The following is a 16,735-nucleotide window of genomic DNA, read 5'->3' as shown; positions in this document are numbered from 1 at the left end:
TGCTTTGATAAATACTACAAGCCAAATTCATTAGTGGGCTTTCAAAGAGAATTGTTTTGTTTTCCCATCATAAGTAAACAAAGAAATAGCATTCTCTATCATCTCTCTCATTTCAGAATGTACCTGCTGGTTCTAGTGCTAATTACCATGTTCCTTCTGTGATGGAGAATAGCCCCACAGCATCTTAACTGCAAAATTTGGTTTTCAGGAAAGAACAGTTTTCTGAGAATGTAAAAATGTGTTTCATTCTTACTGAGTAATTGGTTTATATTTGAATTCAAATAAATGAGAAGCAAGTATGCTATTTATTTAATAGCATTTAATGTACAATCATTTTATACAGTGGGGCCATATTCGTAATGTTCCTTTTATGTTATTGAAAATATTGATAAAACACTAGATATTCATTAGTTACACCATTTCCAAACGCACAGAAGGATGAACAAATGTGTTTTCATTATAAGAGGTAATAATAATTAAGAGTGACAGCACCTTATCCTCAGGATCTGCCTCCCAGCAGCAGTTTGGCTGATAAAAAACCAGAAGTTAAGATAAGGCAGCAATTATTAAGACAAATCTTTTGAAGGGCTGTTTGAACTCCTGTGTCCAGCAGATAATCTGATTTTACAAGGTGCTCCAAGGGGGGTAGACTGCATGGGAAGCAGTACCCAGGTGCAGGCCTTTAGCCCTTTGCACCGGCATTTTTACCTCTAGCCATTTCCCTGGTCGCTTCTTCTTTTGTTTGCTACAGCTGTGGCATATAAATCAGTCTTCATTCTGTCTCACTGACACCAAAGAGAAACACAGTACAAACAATGCAGAACACCAAGCCCCAAATGTATTAATCATCTTTTTTTTTTCTTTTCTTTTTTTGCTGATCCCTTTCACCTATCTTTTTGGGGAGATTCAGAAATGGCTATGGGCAACTCAGTAATTCTTCCTTCATAAATATTAGATGCACGCAGAGCATGAATATTTGAGTAGCTAAATCTGACTTAGGTGAAACCAATTGCTAATGGCAATTCATTTTTCCTTAGTGACATTCCACCAATAACAAGCATGACGGGGGACAGGATGATGCAATTTGGAGCTGGACAGCAAAAGGGAAAGAAGGTGCCAACTGGGAACAAAGATGCTTTATTGATCAGGCCTTCAGGTTGAACTCAGGGCTATGTATCCTACTTTACCTCGGAGAGAGTTTTAGCAGAGAGATTCGTGCTCAGCAGTAATGTATATGCGCATCCTTAGGAACTAAATATTGGAAAAAAGTTTTAAATACTTACAACCGATATTTATTATGTCATTGAGCTACCACCTCTTGACATACTGTGCCCTGCGTGATGTTGCATGCATGATGTGCAAACTGCAGTGGGAAAGACCAGGCAGTTCTCTGACATCCTCCACCTGCGGTGCACCACATCCCCACCGGTAAAACTGTGGCTTGCCATGGGAAAGGGCAGTTGGGGTTCCTTCAGCCCAGCCCCAGTTCCGCAGTGCATTCCCTTTCTCTCATTGACTCTTGCAGCCCTGTGCTTATAGCACAAGTCAGATTAAGCAGCTGTTCCAGGGGAAAACGCTGTCATTTTGGTCCTTAATGGACTGTTTTTCAAGCCGGATGAACTCACCCTGCTGCACAAGGGCTACAAAGGACGTGCTGAAATGGTGTGACCTGCAGTGGGGGGTGGAAACGGGGCTGCCCTCTTTGGTCATATCAGGTTAGCTGTAAAGCTGTATGTTTTGATTTTTAATAAAAAATAGAAATTGTGACTTTATGCCTGAGGCATGAAAAGAAATGTAGTGTCTCTGGACCTGGGGAATGGCAATGAGTAATCAGATGTGACCAGATCAAACCTCAGCTGAAGTTCATGTTCATGTTTACATGGCCCGAGAGACACCGTCATGTAGCTATCATTTTATATTGGTCTCAAATTTGCCATTACTAGATAAATACTTTATAATGCATTGGTAATATTTATACACATTAGTCTATTTTAGCATGCAACTCCCCTTGCATGCATTTTGCTGCAGGAAAAGATCCTTTTAGATCTCTCTGAAATCACCACAGCTGCCACATGCCATTTTGCCAGGGCTTTTGCCACGTCAGCCTGCGCCGGGGCAGTGCTGGTGGCAGTTCAGGCACAGCGGACGCTCTGGGCTTGCACCAGGGCCTGGCAGCTGTCTGTGCTGGTTTGTGCCCTACAGACGGTGCCTGGCAAGCGCCTGGGCTGGCCTGCCTGCCTGCGGCACGTGTCTGCCGACCACAACCCTCGCCTGGCCAGACAGGCAGACCAGCCATCTCAGCTCCAGCGTAGGGCCCCACTTCTCACTCCAGACAGATGTGCTGTGGTTAGGTTGCTGGAAATACCAAGTGCAGCTTCAGCAGGAGCCTGTACAGCAGCATGTGAGGAGAGGATAATTTCTGAGGCTTGCAAACACAACATGTGCCTCTTTGGACAACGGAGCTGACTTTCTGGGGCTGCTGGCTGCACTCCTGCCATCAGTCCTGGTGAGCCCCCCTGACTGCACAGACCTGCTGACCATGCAGGGCAACCCAGGATGCTCGGGGACCCGCAGGGATGTGGTCCTTGGACAGGGCTGTAACACTAGCTTGGTCCCTGTGTGCTGCCTGTACAGAAACAACTGGCAGCAGAGAGGACTTTCTGAGCCCAAACACCGAGGATACTAGCACTCTGTTTTCCAGTATGAACCCTCTGTGGCAGGGACCAGCAGAGCAGCACAGTTCCTCTGCCAAGGCAGGCTGTTTAGGTTGGCTCCCTGTCCCCATGCACAGCCAGCCTGAGGAGCAGGCCCTGCTCAGGAGAGGCCCAGAATGCCGGGCAGAAGCGAGATGGACAGCCGGGCTTTCCTCATTCCCCTGCAGCTCTGCACCTCTCTTCTTGTGCTGCTCCTCCGAGTCAGCAATACCGCTGGCTTTTCACTTAAGGATAAATGGCATTGGTTAAGATAATAAAATAATAACCACATGGCCACTTCTTTGTCACTTAAGCAGAGAAAAAGTGGTTAAAAACCTTGGCCCAGCTTATCTGGCTGCCTAGTTCTGGAGCTGGTTCACTTTCCACACCTGCATTTGCTCTGCTTTGCTTCCCTTTAAAGAATATCTCTTTCAGAAAATGTTCTTTTCTCACAGTGTCTGTTGAAAACCTAGCAGGTTTTGGTCAGAAATTTTCCATTTGAGACATTTTATTTCTATAAAAAAATAAAAATTTTCTCTGGAAAACTAAGCATATGCTTTCTGTAGGTGAAAAACAGCTTTTAGCTGGAAATCATAATTCTCAGCTTAAAAATAGTTTTAATAGCAAACTTTCAAGGGAGCCTATTAACAGTTTCTAACTTGCCTTCCAACAAAACTGGACCGACAGGACCAGACCATGTCTCACTGGGTGAGGATCCCATCTCTGGCTGTGGCCAGCGGGGGCTGCTCAGGGCATGGGCCCAGCAGGTTCGCCGAGTCAGCCTTTCCTTGCCAGACCGCTGAGCCCTGGCAAACAGCAGGAACGTTAGAGGCTGCACCCAGAGCGCTGCTAACAGCAGCAAATAGCCCTTACCTCCGCAAGCTTATCTGGCTCTTGGACACCTCCACAGCAGATGGTAGCAATGAGTACTGAAGTCTTCCCCTGAAGCAGTTCATGCACCATCCGAAACACTGCTCATCCTCCAGACGTCTGCTACATAATGGATGAAGCAGAGGGCCAGTGAGTTGCTGTGTTCATGGTGTAAGCTGTTTGCTGTAATGAACAGGTATTTCTTTGGTTTCTCCTATAGCTGTGCCTGTGGCCAGTGGCAGAGGAGTGGTGCACCCAGGCTTGTCGTGACCCCAGGTATGCCCAAAATGCTACTGGGCTTATTGCAGTTGACTAGTCATATCCATGTGCTTCAGAGTAAGCCTTCCTGGCACTGCCAGGAACAAGAAGCGCCTGCCCCCCCCCATCTTGGGCCTGACAGAGCTCCGTCTGAGTGGCTGGTCTGGTTGCACCATTTTTAATTCCTACAGACTTCTCCTATCCTCAACTAGTTCATGCAAAAATGGCTGAGGGCCGTGATGATGTGTAAAAGACTGTCCCCATCCCTACAGAGGAACTCTCAACCTGCAGAGGCCAAAGAACAGTGTGAAAGGAGACCCTGCCATTGCCTTTGCTGTGTCTCCCCTTGGAAGAAAGAAGGGCACCCACTGAGCAGCCTGGGCTACTGTTCCACACCACTAAAAATATTAATGCAGTGCTCAGCTGTCACAGCCCTCTGGTTTTCCTGCTTGAGACAACAGTGGTGCCATCCCCGGTATACAGAGAACACGCTTTCAGTCTGCAAAAGCAAAGAAAGAACTGCACACTGAAAGAAAATCCTGCTTTGTTTACAGGTTGCTTTTATTTACAAATATACTGAAGTGTAATCTCTCTCTTTTTTTTTCTTTTTCTGTTTTTGTTTAGTGTGTGTGTGTATGTGTGTGCACATGCATGTGCACGTGGAAAGGAGCATAATGTATGAGAAACTCATGTATCTTAGCTGCCAGGCAATGGTGGCAGGAAAAAAATGCAGTGAAATGAAATTTAAAAACACTAATAAATAATTTAACAATGACAAGTAATTAAATTAAAAAAAAAAAAATCCGATCTACATACATTATGGTGGTTTGTTACCAACACAGAGGGAAAGGAGCAGAGAATCTACAGTGAGAGGCAGCTGGTTAAGTATGAGAGAGCATAGTCATATTTTTTACAAGTTAAACAAATTGTAACAGACAGCTACAAAATACTACATTTCGATAACATAAATACAGAATATATAAATATACAAGTAATACAGCCATACACAGCTAAAAAATAGGGTGTTCACTTAAAAACAGAGTTCCCAATGCAAAGTATCTGGCAGTCCCTTCACAGTCACTGCTGAGCAGAAACAGGGTGTGCAGAACCAAGGGGACCCGGGCTGCATCCTTGAGGAGGGCAAATGGTTGTCAGTTTATTCAGATAGGCCTCAAATGAGCAAGACCGCGCTTAAATCTCACCAAAGCCAAAAGACTTCAGGTACCTGTCAAGAGGTAAGCCAACACCCCAGTACCCCCCTAACCAGAGAGAACAGACGCCCGACGCCCTGGCCACGCTGCTGTGGGTGCAGCAGTCGGCTGTCCCATACCACTGGGGTGAGGAGGGCAGGCTGGAGACGGACCCGCACACACAGGGAGCATCTGCTGTTCAGAAATGCATGACATGGTTTGGGCATGGGATTGTGTAAAGCACTATCCTGAGCACTTGAGACTTTGGGTACTGTGGCTCCAGCTCCCATGGCTTTGATGTGCTTCAGTAGCCTCTCTGCCCTTTCACTGTTGTGACCAAGCTCCAGGCTTGTAAGAACCCTTCCCTTCCTCCTGGATTCTGCTGTTAATTTCTAGTGACTTTTGGGAACAACCAGAATTATTATGACACGATTCAAAGAGGTGCTCTCACAGACCCCAGCTTGCAGCATCCCTAGCAGCATCACAGAGCCGGGTTCTCTGGGGCACCTGGGGCGGTGGCTTGGGACATACTTCTGATCCTTAAGGAAACTGGAAGGGAGTCCTGAGCACAGTAGGAAGAGGTAAGTGGGTTCACATCATCCCTGGAAGGTTTGCCAGCATGAAGGACCTTCCCCATGCAATGACGGCGCAGTGAGGTGGCCAAGTTGCTGCTGACAGAGCGGCAATGACCCCTTCAAAGGACCTGATAATACTCATCCAAATTGTGCAGGGTGGGTCTGAAAAATCCACTCAGGAGCCATCGTGAGACTCACGTGAGTCACACCTCAGGCACGGTTAGCAGCAACTGAGCCAAGTGATCTGGATGTTTTTGATCACAGAGTTTAAAGAAGAAAAGGAGATCAAAATGCCTAGGATGGTGGTCTTAGTGATCGCCACCACCACACTTTACTTACAGCAATATAATTGTCTTCCATGTCGTGACCATGAAACACATTTACCACCAGCCCCTAGCTGCTTATGATACAGGGTTTAATCCATGGTGCTGTGGTAAACAGGGGGCTTGAGAACAGCAGTGCATGGTAGGAATCGTCCCCTCGACAGTCAGCCGTGCAATGGAAACGTGCTGCTGCCCAGCCAAGAGCTGGGCAGTGGGATCGAGGGCCACACTGCTCCATAACCATTTCTGAATGCTGGGAAATCTCTATGTGCCACTGTTACAGATCTGGCAACTGCACAATAAAGACCTCTGAGGAAGCTAGTACCTAGCATATTCATTCTGATCTCACAATCATCTTTTTAAACATCATTGAGCAAACACTGAAACCTAATCAATCATCTTTTACTTAATTGCATCTTGTCACCACTTTAGCTTAACATGTATTCCTTGCTTAGCCAAAACAACATGATTGAAACACCTTGAAGAGCTCACTTGATGCATTTATATTAGAGAGGGGTTAATTTCCTAGGGAAAATGATCACTGTAAGGTGCATGTAATAAACTGCTGTCATGACCTCTAGCCTTCAAGCTCCCATATGTGCAATCATTGTTTGTGGTTTCCGTGGAAGTGCCAGATGCTAAGAATTTTTGGCAAGAGTTTATCAATTTGACTCAGTGTAAGATATTACTGTGATATGGCCCATTAAACATTTTACTTCCACCTGATCGGTGACATTCCCTTGACAATAGAAGAGTAAAGCAGAAATCAGAAAGGTCAGAGGTTGCTATATAATCTTTTACTGCAGGTCCCAGGTTAAAACCACAATGATCACACTCCAGTAGGGTAATTCATTCCACAAAAAAAAGTGACATTTATTTTGCTTTAATGAACTTTGGCCTTTGCCAGATATAACGGGTCCGCTGGAAATCATTGGCTATGCATTCCTTCCCTTGACCAGCAGCAACCCACAGTGGCATGGGAAACGTTACACATGCCAGAGGGCTTGACTGTGCCGTGCACGTGGCACCAGAGATGGTAGAATATGGGGGGGGGGGGAAAGCTAAGGCATCATCATACAATACACCAAGGGAAGAGGAGATGGTATGTACAAGCAATGAAAAGAAAAAAAAAAAAGGTGGCAAACAGTCATCCAAAAAATCAGCAAAAGATTATGGTTACTTCAGCTATAAAATGGGATATCTGATTCTTTCCTTGGAAATGGATTGTTTTTTCAACATCCAGCCCAGAAGCAGAGGTAGAGTTGGGACAAGGCAGTTCTCCAAACTGTAGGTCACATTATAGTTCTCATATAAGTCCCTGTAAACACTAAAAATGCCATTTTGATCCTGCCAGTAATGAGGGATGAAGCAAGGTTGTGCCTATGTGTAGAGTCTATAAACCCGGTATGTTTGAGATGGTGAAGATGCTTTTCTATGACTCTAAAGTAGCACAGCAGAAGGGTGGGGAGGAAAACTTGATGAATCCATTGAGATCGGTGATGACAAATGTTTATAATGTGCCATATGAAATCTGCTTGCCTTCTGCCTTGCAAGCAGTGAGGATCACCTGAGTTCTTTATAGATGTTTGCTATCATGCAGAGAGAAAGGAAATTGTTATTTTGATACACAAGGAAAGGGAAAAATAATTGAAGGGGATGGGTGAGAAAAGAAAATTCTTCCAATTCCAAAACATATCCAAGGGCTCACAGCCTTTAACTGAAAATCCACATCCCTGTCAGAAAGCGAGAGAACGGTTGCTAGCAAAAGCATATGGGTGCGATGGACCCATCTCCCTGGCCATGGCAGCCAGCAGTTCGGGCTGCTGCCACAGAGGGAGGAGATGGTAACCTGCAGGGAGGGGAACATCACCCCAGCATCCTTGCAGAGACATGGGTCCCTTCGCTCGCGAAGGGCTGTGTGTGCGGCAGACGGCGGGTCTGCCACCACGCAGCAGTGGGAAGGGTTTGCGTTTGCTCTCCTGCACTGCACACACACAGTCTTCTCCCCCAGTGCCTTCCTCGCCTCCACAGAGTGAAAATACACACACTTATCTTGCAGATAAAACTTTGCTTTCTCAAGAAACCTCTAACATGCTTGGTCCACATTCCCACACTGGGGAGGAATGTGACCTTATTTTTTCCCTCAGACCTATCATCTGATCCTTGCCATCCACCCCTCCAGGACACAAGGAGGACCTTTCTCCGTCAGCGAAGGGGCGGGTAGCTGTCTGCGGGACTCCTCAGCAGGACCCCCTTCTGCTGCGGCCGTGGTGCCCCTGGCACTCGGCGGGGCTGCTCTCTCCCCGGGTGCTGAGGCTGCGGGGTCCCCGCTCTGGCCTCCCCCATGACAGGAGTCCCAGAGAGTCCCGTGATCCTGCAGAAGGTGCTGAGCCCCACGGGAGACTCTGCAGCACTGGCCTGGTACCAGTCCTCAGCCTGGAGGAGTCGGATTAACCGATGCTTTGGACTTGTTTTCGGCTATTATGGTCAATATATTAAAGGTATTTATTTAAGAAAGTGCCTATCCTGCCAATCTTTCCCCATAAGCTCTATTTTGAACACACCCTATAATTACTGATATTACTCTGGCAAATTTTCCCCATGAAGTTTTCTCCACTAAGAGCCATGACCGTACTTGTCTGCCTCTCCACATTATAATTATCACCAGGCAATATTTATAACTATACTATTATTATTTATGATATTTTATGCCCTACGAAAACCTATATGACATACGCTCAAACTTCAGCATCTGAGACATTCAGACTTCAGCTGGGACATTCCCTTCAATTTGTGCACATGTTCTTCTTACATTTGCACTAATAGGTTAGTTGGAGTATTTAATGTAAATACAGGATTCCCATCAGTGTGAAACCTGCAGGACTTGGGTTGGACTCCAGCTCAACATATCTAAACCTCCCATTGTGATCTCTTTCATACGTTTTTTTCCCCAGTTGGTGCACATTTCAGGACTTCTGATGGTTCAGGCTAGAACTGTATATCATATATTCTTGCTGAGGCGAGATAATTAACTAAAGGAGTGCTTAATTATTCCAGATGCACAATGGAGCATAGCACATTTATGCCTCATGCAAAACATAAATAAACAGAACAGAATGAACAACACGTTTGCCAATCATGGTCTAGACTTGAAATTTGGCACTGCAATACTTACAAACAATTGTAAATGTTTTATTCTCACACTTAAAAAAAAAATTTAAAAAACTCTGTCTTGTAAGCACCTTTAGTTTTCATTATTTAAGATCAATACTAACCTAAATGCCTCTGTCCCTAACATGCATCTCCTCTCCAGGGTCATAGACCTTTCTTATTATGAAATCACTGGCTTTCTCCACAAATATTACTGTTAACCAGTTTCTCAGTATCATATGCATAAGGGCTATAAACTAATGAGCAGATCTAGGTTATGTAGAAAAAGTGTAGAAAGGAAACAAATGTTGAACGTCACATTTACATTAACTTCTCACAGTTCAAATGGCAATTTATCCACAACATAGTATGAATCATGCAGTAAGAAAAGGGAGGAATCTCCAGTTTCTTTGATTTATTTGTCATATGGTCGACTGATGTCAGTATCAGTGGCTTTAAAAAAAAAAAAACTTTAAACATCCAAAAGAAAGGAAGAGAGAAAGGAGGAAAAGGTCTAGCTTTCCGCAAAATCCATTTCCTTTACAACGATGAGCTCAAACCAAACCAAACCAAAGGCTGCTGACGAGCAGGGTCTTCTGTTCCTTCCGTGCTTGTCTCGTGGTCTGGTGCAAGCTGGGAATCAAGGGTATGGGACTGGTGGATGCGTTTTGTTTATATATATATGTATGTATATAGGTAGGTATTAATATATATATACATACATACACATATATGCACACAGATATAGTCTTCCTAAAAATGCTCTTTGCAGTCCAGAGGCAGCAGGAGTCACTGTGAAGGAAGAGCTGGGCAACATATGGCTGTAGAGTCTGCACTGGAAAAAGTCACTGGCTAAATATACGCCGGCTGTTTGTTTTCTTTTATTTTCATGAGGCGAAATATGAGCTCTGCATAGAGTACAGCCTGTCAATGGGGTTTCCTACTCTAGCCTGCATGGAGTTAACTTCGGAAGAGGCAAGAAAACAGTCGCTCAAGCTAGTTAAAGAGGTATCACTGTCGATATCATGAAAAATGGAGTCGTTTCCTGCAAATGAAACGTATATGTTAAGCTGGATTCTGTGCAGCCAGGGGAGGACACAGTACACACAGATGCTCGTATGTTGCACACTGCAGCAAAAGGGAATGCTCCTGATTTTGTTTTTACACATTAACATAATTTCGCTCTAAGGGTCTGACCTACAAAGAGGAAGGCTAGCAACCAATTTGCAGAGTTCAACTGGCAGCAGTGCCACTCAAATCTGCCAGGATTTAATTTATACTTCAGTCAGCAGCACAAAAGAGAGTCTTGGCTGATGACAGGAGCAAATTGTGCCAGGGAAGAGCATGTCCCCAGCTCTCCGTGAGCTGGGATCCGGCATTCACGGGGGCACCGGGGCCACTGAGGAAGGTGGGACCAGACACTGAGTGTCCGCGACAGGGAGAAGCGGTCTGAGAGCCATAACCAGTAATGGTCTTCATTTACATACAAGGTAAAAGACAGATCTACGAATGCAATGGGACCCAGGAGGAGACCCCACTTCCCTAGCCTCAAGTGAGCTACAGTTGTAAACATGCTTTCATTTCAGAAAATTCCACTCTTTTGGGGCTGGTTTGGAACAGCACCTTTTATTTCCCTTAGCAACTAAGATTTCAGCTTACTTCAACTCTTAAGGTACCAGAAAGAGCTCTAGCTCAAGTCCTGTGAGCACTAAGAAAGTGTTAGTCAGGCTCTTTTTCCTCATGCACTCATTTGAAACGGCTTTGCGCTATCTCCTGCACTGGGTTTGGAGCACAGAACCTGCCTCTCAAGGAGTTTTGCTTAGAAAGCCAAGCAAATTGTTAGCAACAAAATCACAAGCCGTCTAATGCTCATTAGCATTTCAGATGTCTTCAGCTTCTTACAGGATTTAACAAATTGCCTGGTGTGTACCATGGACTTGTCTCAGTGGGAAAAGTAATAACACAGACCCAAAGCAGGTTTCTTGTTGGCGTGTGCATGCCGTGCTCGTGAAAGTGATATGCACGTGGACCTCTACAATGAAGTGCTCCTGGTCAGCAGAAACGAGCCTAACGTAACAGGCCCTTGTGGGCTACAGCAAGGCCAATAATCACAGTCTGAGAAATCCTCTTAAATTTTATTTAAATGCCACACTGCAATTGTCCAGAATCAATTATTAGGCATTTAATGCTTGTGATGCGTTTGGTGTACCTATCCACTTGATGGTGTGTGGTCAGGAAATCGTGAAAGCAAACCATCATCTTGATTTTGGGCAGAGAATAAAATTATGCAGGAGAAACGTCCTGTGGTGACACATCTCTTAGTAGCTCAAGAACTGTTCTTTAACAAATCCATGCATCCAGTCTGAGGGATCTTAGAGGGGTGCTTATTCATTTTGGAATGAATAGATTACTTCTCTTTATTAGACCACTTTTCAAGGCACTTTTTCCCCAAAGCTTCTAAGAAAAAGGAAAAACTTGTGAGGGAGCTAGAATTTGGTAGTTTATTTTTCAATGTCTTGGATAGTAGTTTAAAAAAGTGGAGCTGGAGCGGTGATGTTGCTTGGTTTATCATTTATCAGAATTACAGTGTGAAATAGTTCTGAAGGGTGTCCAGAGCCTCGGATGAGCTCTCTTCTACCCCCTTATGTGTACATGAAAATATACACACAAAATGGACTAGTACAAATTCCCTGGTACAAATCCCAGAAAAGATATTATAAAAGCAAGTAACTCTACTGCACCTTTGGTGTGTGAACTAGCATACAAACCCTGCTATTTCTGATGTGGCAGAATGATGCATGCCTTACCATAAGGGTTCATGTGGTCGCCTGGCATTTGTGGAGGGGTAAGACCCTGCTGAAATGGGTCTGTGCCATAACTGCTTTGATCCATTGCTACAATCTGCTGCTGTGGTGGTGCAAGTGGTGTGTAAGATGTCATCATCCCTTCCATTCGGTTGGACATTACTTCTGCAAAGCAAACAGGAGGGTACAGTCACTGCTTAGGAACAAAGAAGCAGCAGACAGTAGCATCAGTGGCAATACTGAACCCAAGCGCAGAGTGAACGCAGCTAGGTGTGTCCTGTCATTCAGACAAGCCTTCCAAATTTTGACTGAGAGTACAACCCTGAGCAGTAAGTTGAAAGACTTGTAGTTTGGACATGAGTTTGGACATGAGGAAAAATTTCTTTACTGAAAGAGTGGTTAAACATTGGAACAGGCTGCCCAGGGAAGTGGTTGAGTCACCATCCCTGGAGGTATTTAAAAGACGTGTAGATGAGGTGCTTAGGGACATGGTTTAGTGGACATGGTGGTGTTGGGTTGACGGTTAGACTTGATGGTCTTAGAGTCTTTTCCAACCTTAATGATTCTGTGATTCTATGATTCTAGTTTCTGACTATATCATTTCTGGAGCTCCTGGGTGCTGGACCATATCTTCCCAAAGTCTGTCCTGTCCGTGACATAGCCCTATTATTCTCTAACTTCTGTTGGTACCAGTTTTTCTGGCTCTGCGTAAAGAGGAGGATTTGAGGCTGCAAGGCCTTGGGAGTTGGAGAACCTCAAGAGCATCCACAGAGCAGCAGGGCAAGCCCTGGTGCCTCTGTGCACCTCCTGCCCCAGCTGCTGGGGCACAGGAGGGGCTCCCTGTGCCTTGGCTGTGGCAGCGATGCTGACGCCCTTGCAAGCAGCCTGCAGATGCCGAGCTAAGCATGGTCCCCCTTTCTTCAGGAGAAAAAAAACTGGAGGATCTACCTGGCGTGAGATTTCCTCCAGTGAAAGCACCTCTGTACTGCACACAGAAAGGAGGTAACAGCTTCTGTGTAAACACCTCCAGGGTCTGGCCCCATGGGAGAACTCTGGGATAACCTGGGGTGGGCACTCAGATACAGCACCTCTGTGTGTTTCCACTGAGGATGGCACACATTATCCACAGACTTGTGCATGCCCTGTGTGGCTGTACCTAAGACATTATGTGGGAATGGCACTTCAAGAAACCTTGCAGATTCTTTTCCCCTTGCTTTGCCTTCATCACAAATCCCCTACCTTGCCCTAGTCGTTGCGAGTTTTGTTGCTCCTGCTGCTGCTGATGCCTTCGTGCTAGTTTTTTCATCTGAATAAAAGAAGAACAGAACAATCTCAGGGCTCTGAATGAAATAATTTTATTTCCTTACAAAACTCTCTGCAAACATTGAATCAATTGGTACAGACCATTTATATTCATGCACACACCACTATGGGTTCAGTTTCACTTCTAAGCTTAAACATTTTAGTTTCCAGTTCATATTTGCATGCATATTTGCATGCAAAATTTACTCCCAACCTCATGTTGCTTTGAGTACATGAACTTAATGTCTGTGTTTGAAAGTTGCCTCTCTTGTATGGATGTAAACAGCAGTGCATGCAAAATATGTACAGTTCAGTCCCTGGGATCTCTGTGGTACGCACTACATCTAGGGGGAGGGGGGAAAATCTGTGTTGGAGGACAATTTGCGTTTTACTTTTGAGAACTTGACAAACAACCTACCTTTGCTCTTTGGTTTTGAAACCAGACCTGGACAACTCGCACGCTGAGTCCTGTTTCAGCTGCTAGTGTTTCTCTGACCTATAGGAGGAAATGTTTAATGATGTAATTTTTTGTATTTTTTTAAAAAACTAATCACTTATGTTAGGAGGAATATGCCTGTACTAAAAAAAACCTGCATGTACATAATTACTTTTAAAAATTCCTGATATTTTTGCATAGTTTGTTCAAGTTCTGCCCTTCACATCACTACCAGTTTCATAAATACTGAACAAATAGTCTGAGCTGTGTAAAATGACACTAAGTCATTTCATGATTTTTATTTTACCCATAAAATAGTTCTGTACAAAAAGATACAAATTTGGCTATGAACATTTTTTATATTGTTGAGGTAAAACTTCATACTTTAAAATGGCAAAAAGGCACATTGCACTGTCCCAAAAGACATACTTTGTACATCAGCAGGAGAATGTCACTTTTTGCAAAAATGACAGCTTTCAGGATGCAACTCCATTTTTTTCCAATCAAACTTAGGAGGAAACAGTTACCTGGGTTGCTTTTCGCAAAGATTTGATTTTCACCAGCTTCATCAGTGAAGCAATGTTATACCTTTCCCTAGCTGCTATAAACAAGATCAACAGCAGGGTTAAGTTTCCTAAAAAAGCAAGACTGGAGGGACAAGTAGTGGGGCCAAAGCTGAGCAGCCTAGTGACTCCCTCTGTGGTGGGAAGGAGAAGGGCAAAAGCCACTTGTTTACCTGGGCTCTGATAGTCAAAGACTACTTCATGGTTTATAAGAACCAAATATTGCTGTTCAGCGGGAATCAGTCATGGAGCTGCTCTACATACTGTGGGTGAATATCCAGAAATAACAATGAGCTGGTCCTAAGCTGCTGATTGCTCCAGGCTGAGACGGTATTTGGGTGAGCATCGCCATACGCTGGCCTGGTTTCTATATTCACTCCAAGGCACCTGCTGCTGTTCCAGGAAGGGGCAGGAAGGGGCAGGGGGCTATCTGGAGCTGTGGCCTGACCCTGTCACCCCCGTGGCCTGGCGTCAGAGCTGACTTCAGGTCCCTGATGAAGCACCTACCTTCCTACAGGGCTTGGAAGACACTTCAAAGGATGCTTTGAATGCTCGTCTCTGCTGCGTAGTAAGTATTGTCCTTGGTCGTTTAGGTCTTCTTGGGTCCTTCCCATCATCACTTCCTTTTCCTTGGGTTACTTGTCCTTTGGTGGGCTTAACATCTCCATCTTCATCATCACTTTTAACTGGTGAAAAATAAACAGGATATAAAATTGTACTTGTTCCACCAAGATAACAGGGTGTTTGAGAACTACTCTTCAGGTGCCAAACTATTCAACAGGTTCAACTATTATCCCATATTTATTTGAATACCTAAAGTAACTATGGGCAGGAAGAGACTATCTTAGATTTGTGTGCACTGCCTAAATCAAATGTGACAAAAGCATAAAAATGTGTTTAAATTTTAATTGAGGGCATGGGACTGATCAGGGGATCGAAATTCAGAATATGCTTCAATAGTTCCAGGACTTGGGACAGGGAGACTTTGTGCCCTTCCAGCATCGCTTGGTCCCCTGTGTGCTCACCTGCTGCAACCACACCAGCTGACACACACTTTTCCCTTCACAGCAGAGTGGCATCTTCTCCCAAAGCATTAGTTGCAGACAGGTACCACTGCCCGCACCGCTATGGCAGCAAAACAGTGTAAATGCAAATATCACAAAAATATCTCAAAGTCTGTTTAGCTAAATATAGTGCAGATTCCAGGTATTGTTCTGAATATTTTGAAGCTCTAGACATAATATTAAATATAATCTTTGCCATCTCATTTCTGCATCCCACAGAAAACATCAGTATTCTTTCTCTGTGTATTTCAATGTGTCTATATGTGCATGTACAAATTTCTCTTTCTTGCTAGATACATACAAGTATATACGTGCTTGTGTAGACCAAATAGACTACTTGCATTTTCTATAGTTAAATTCTGAATACTTGTACAGTCTGGAGATATTACATGTGTTAGTATATTGTACTGGGAAGTCTCAATCGCAGTGGCAAAGGTTGAAGAGTAAGTACAAATTTTGTTGTGAAAAACAACTTTTCAACTCAGCACGTTTTATTTCACCAGACTACTGATTTTTCTTCCAGAAAACATTAATATCCTATTATAGGGACTTCAACATGAAGAAACACACTGCAATTTTTATATACTCAAAGATTACGTTTGGGGAATTAACAAATTAGACTTTAATTCATTTTAGGGTCTGATTATTATGCACCTAGCAATCTAATCACCTTTTACTTTAATAAGCATCTTTTACCTAATGATTAAAGAGAAGTTCAGTCATTTTAATAACCATGACATTATTAACTTTCCAGCATGCCATTTCTAAGGAAAGGTTTGTGAGGATTAATATTGCTCATTGGAGAGTTACTTTTGTGTCCAGTGGATAAATATTTGATTGGAGAAGGACACACTCTCAGCCAGGGCTATGTGAAATCATTTGCTCTCACACAGGCATCTGGGAGATGCATGTTTTCAATGTATTAGACAATGGGAGAGAAAACATCCCATTTAATTTGTCAACTTGTTTTTCAGGTTTGGGTTTGGCTAACAGAGAATAGTGAGGAAAAAAAAGCATCTCCAGGAGTAAGAAAGTACCCATTGTGCCAAGGGGAAATGAAACTGAAACCAAGGTTGTTTTGTGCCGCTCTGGTAGCTTACTGCTGATCACAAAATACAAAATCTGGTCCTGAAGGAGAGCCCACCCGTGCCCAAAGCAGATCTCAAACGCAGCTGGCTGGCAAACAGCAGCCACCACACCAGTGCCCACGCTGTGAGTGAGGAAGGCAGGGGAGGAGGATCCCCATGCCCATCGTTGCAGCGCGGGGACAGCCCCGCACACGCAGCTTTTCAAAGGGGGTTTGTCTGGACACAGACAGGCGGACAGCAGGATGCTGAAGTTGGCGATGAGAGAATGACATGCTGAAGGGCAAGTAGGAAACTCACAGGCCTCAGGCAAATTCACAAAGAGCCCAAACCCTGCGACATGAGATTTACAGAGCAGAGCACTCAAGGTCCTGCAAATACAGTATGGCAATAAATAACATGTTGCTCCAAGAAAGGCCCCG

General features: G+C 44.3%; 1 protein-coding gene across 2 annotated transcripts in view; it reads right to left on the bottom strand.

Annotated features, from left to right (window-relative positions):
• Positions 1-9,515: 9,515 nt before the first annotated feature.
• Positions 9,516-16,735, bottom strand: part of LMX1B (LIM homeobox transcription factor 1 beta) — a 104,684-nt gene continuing 97,464 nt past the window's right edge. The window contains exons 4-8 of one of the 2 annotated variants that reach the window (XM_076355173.1): positions 14,672-14,850; positions 13,584-13,661; positions 13,103-13,169; positions 11,867-12,028; positions 9,516-10,104 (exon numbers count right to left, since the gene is read on the bottom strand). In XM_076355173.1, coding sequence (XP_076211288.1) covers positions 9,947-10,104; positions 11,867-12,028; positions 13,103-13,169; positions 13,584-13,661; positions 14,672-14,850 — 644 coding nt within the window. In that variant the 3' untranslated portion in view covers positions 9,516-9,946. Of the gene's footprint in view, positions 10,105-11,424; positions 11,517-11,866; positions 12,029-13,102; positions 13,170-13,583; positions 13,662-14,671; positions 14,851-16,735 lie in introns of those variants that run through there. The other variant, XM_076355174.1, reaches the window with a different exon arrangement.

Source organism: Aptenodytes patagonicus, chromosome 18 (assembly GCF_965638725.1).
Source record: "Aptenodytes patagonicus chromosome 18, bAptPat1.pri.cur, whole genome shotgun sequence".
Classification (NCBI taxonomy): domain Eukaryota; kingdom Metazoa; phylum Chordata; class Aves; order Sphenisciformes; family Spheniscidae; genus Aptenodytes; species Aptenodytes patagonicus.
The sequence above is the reverse complement of the archived record's forward strand: the minus strand, read 5'-3'. Positions and strand labels throughout refer to the sequence as shown.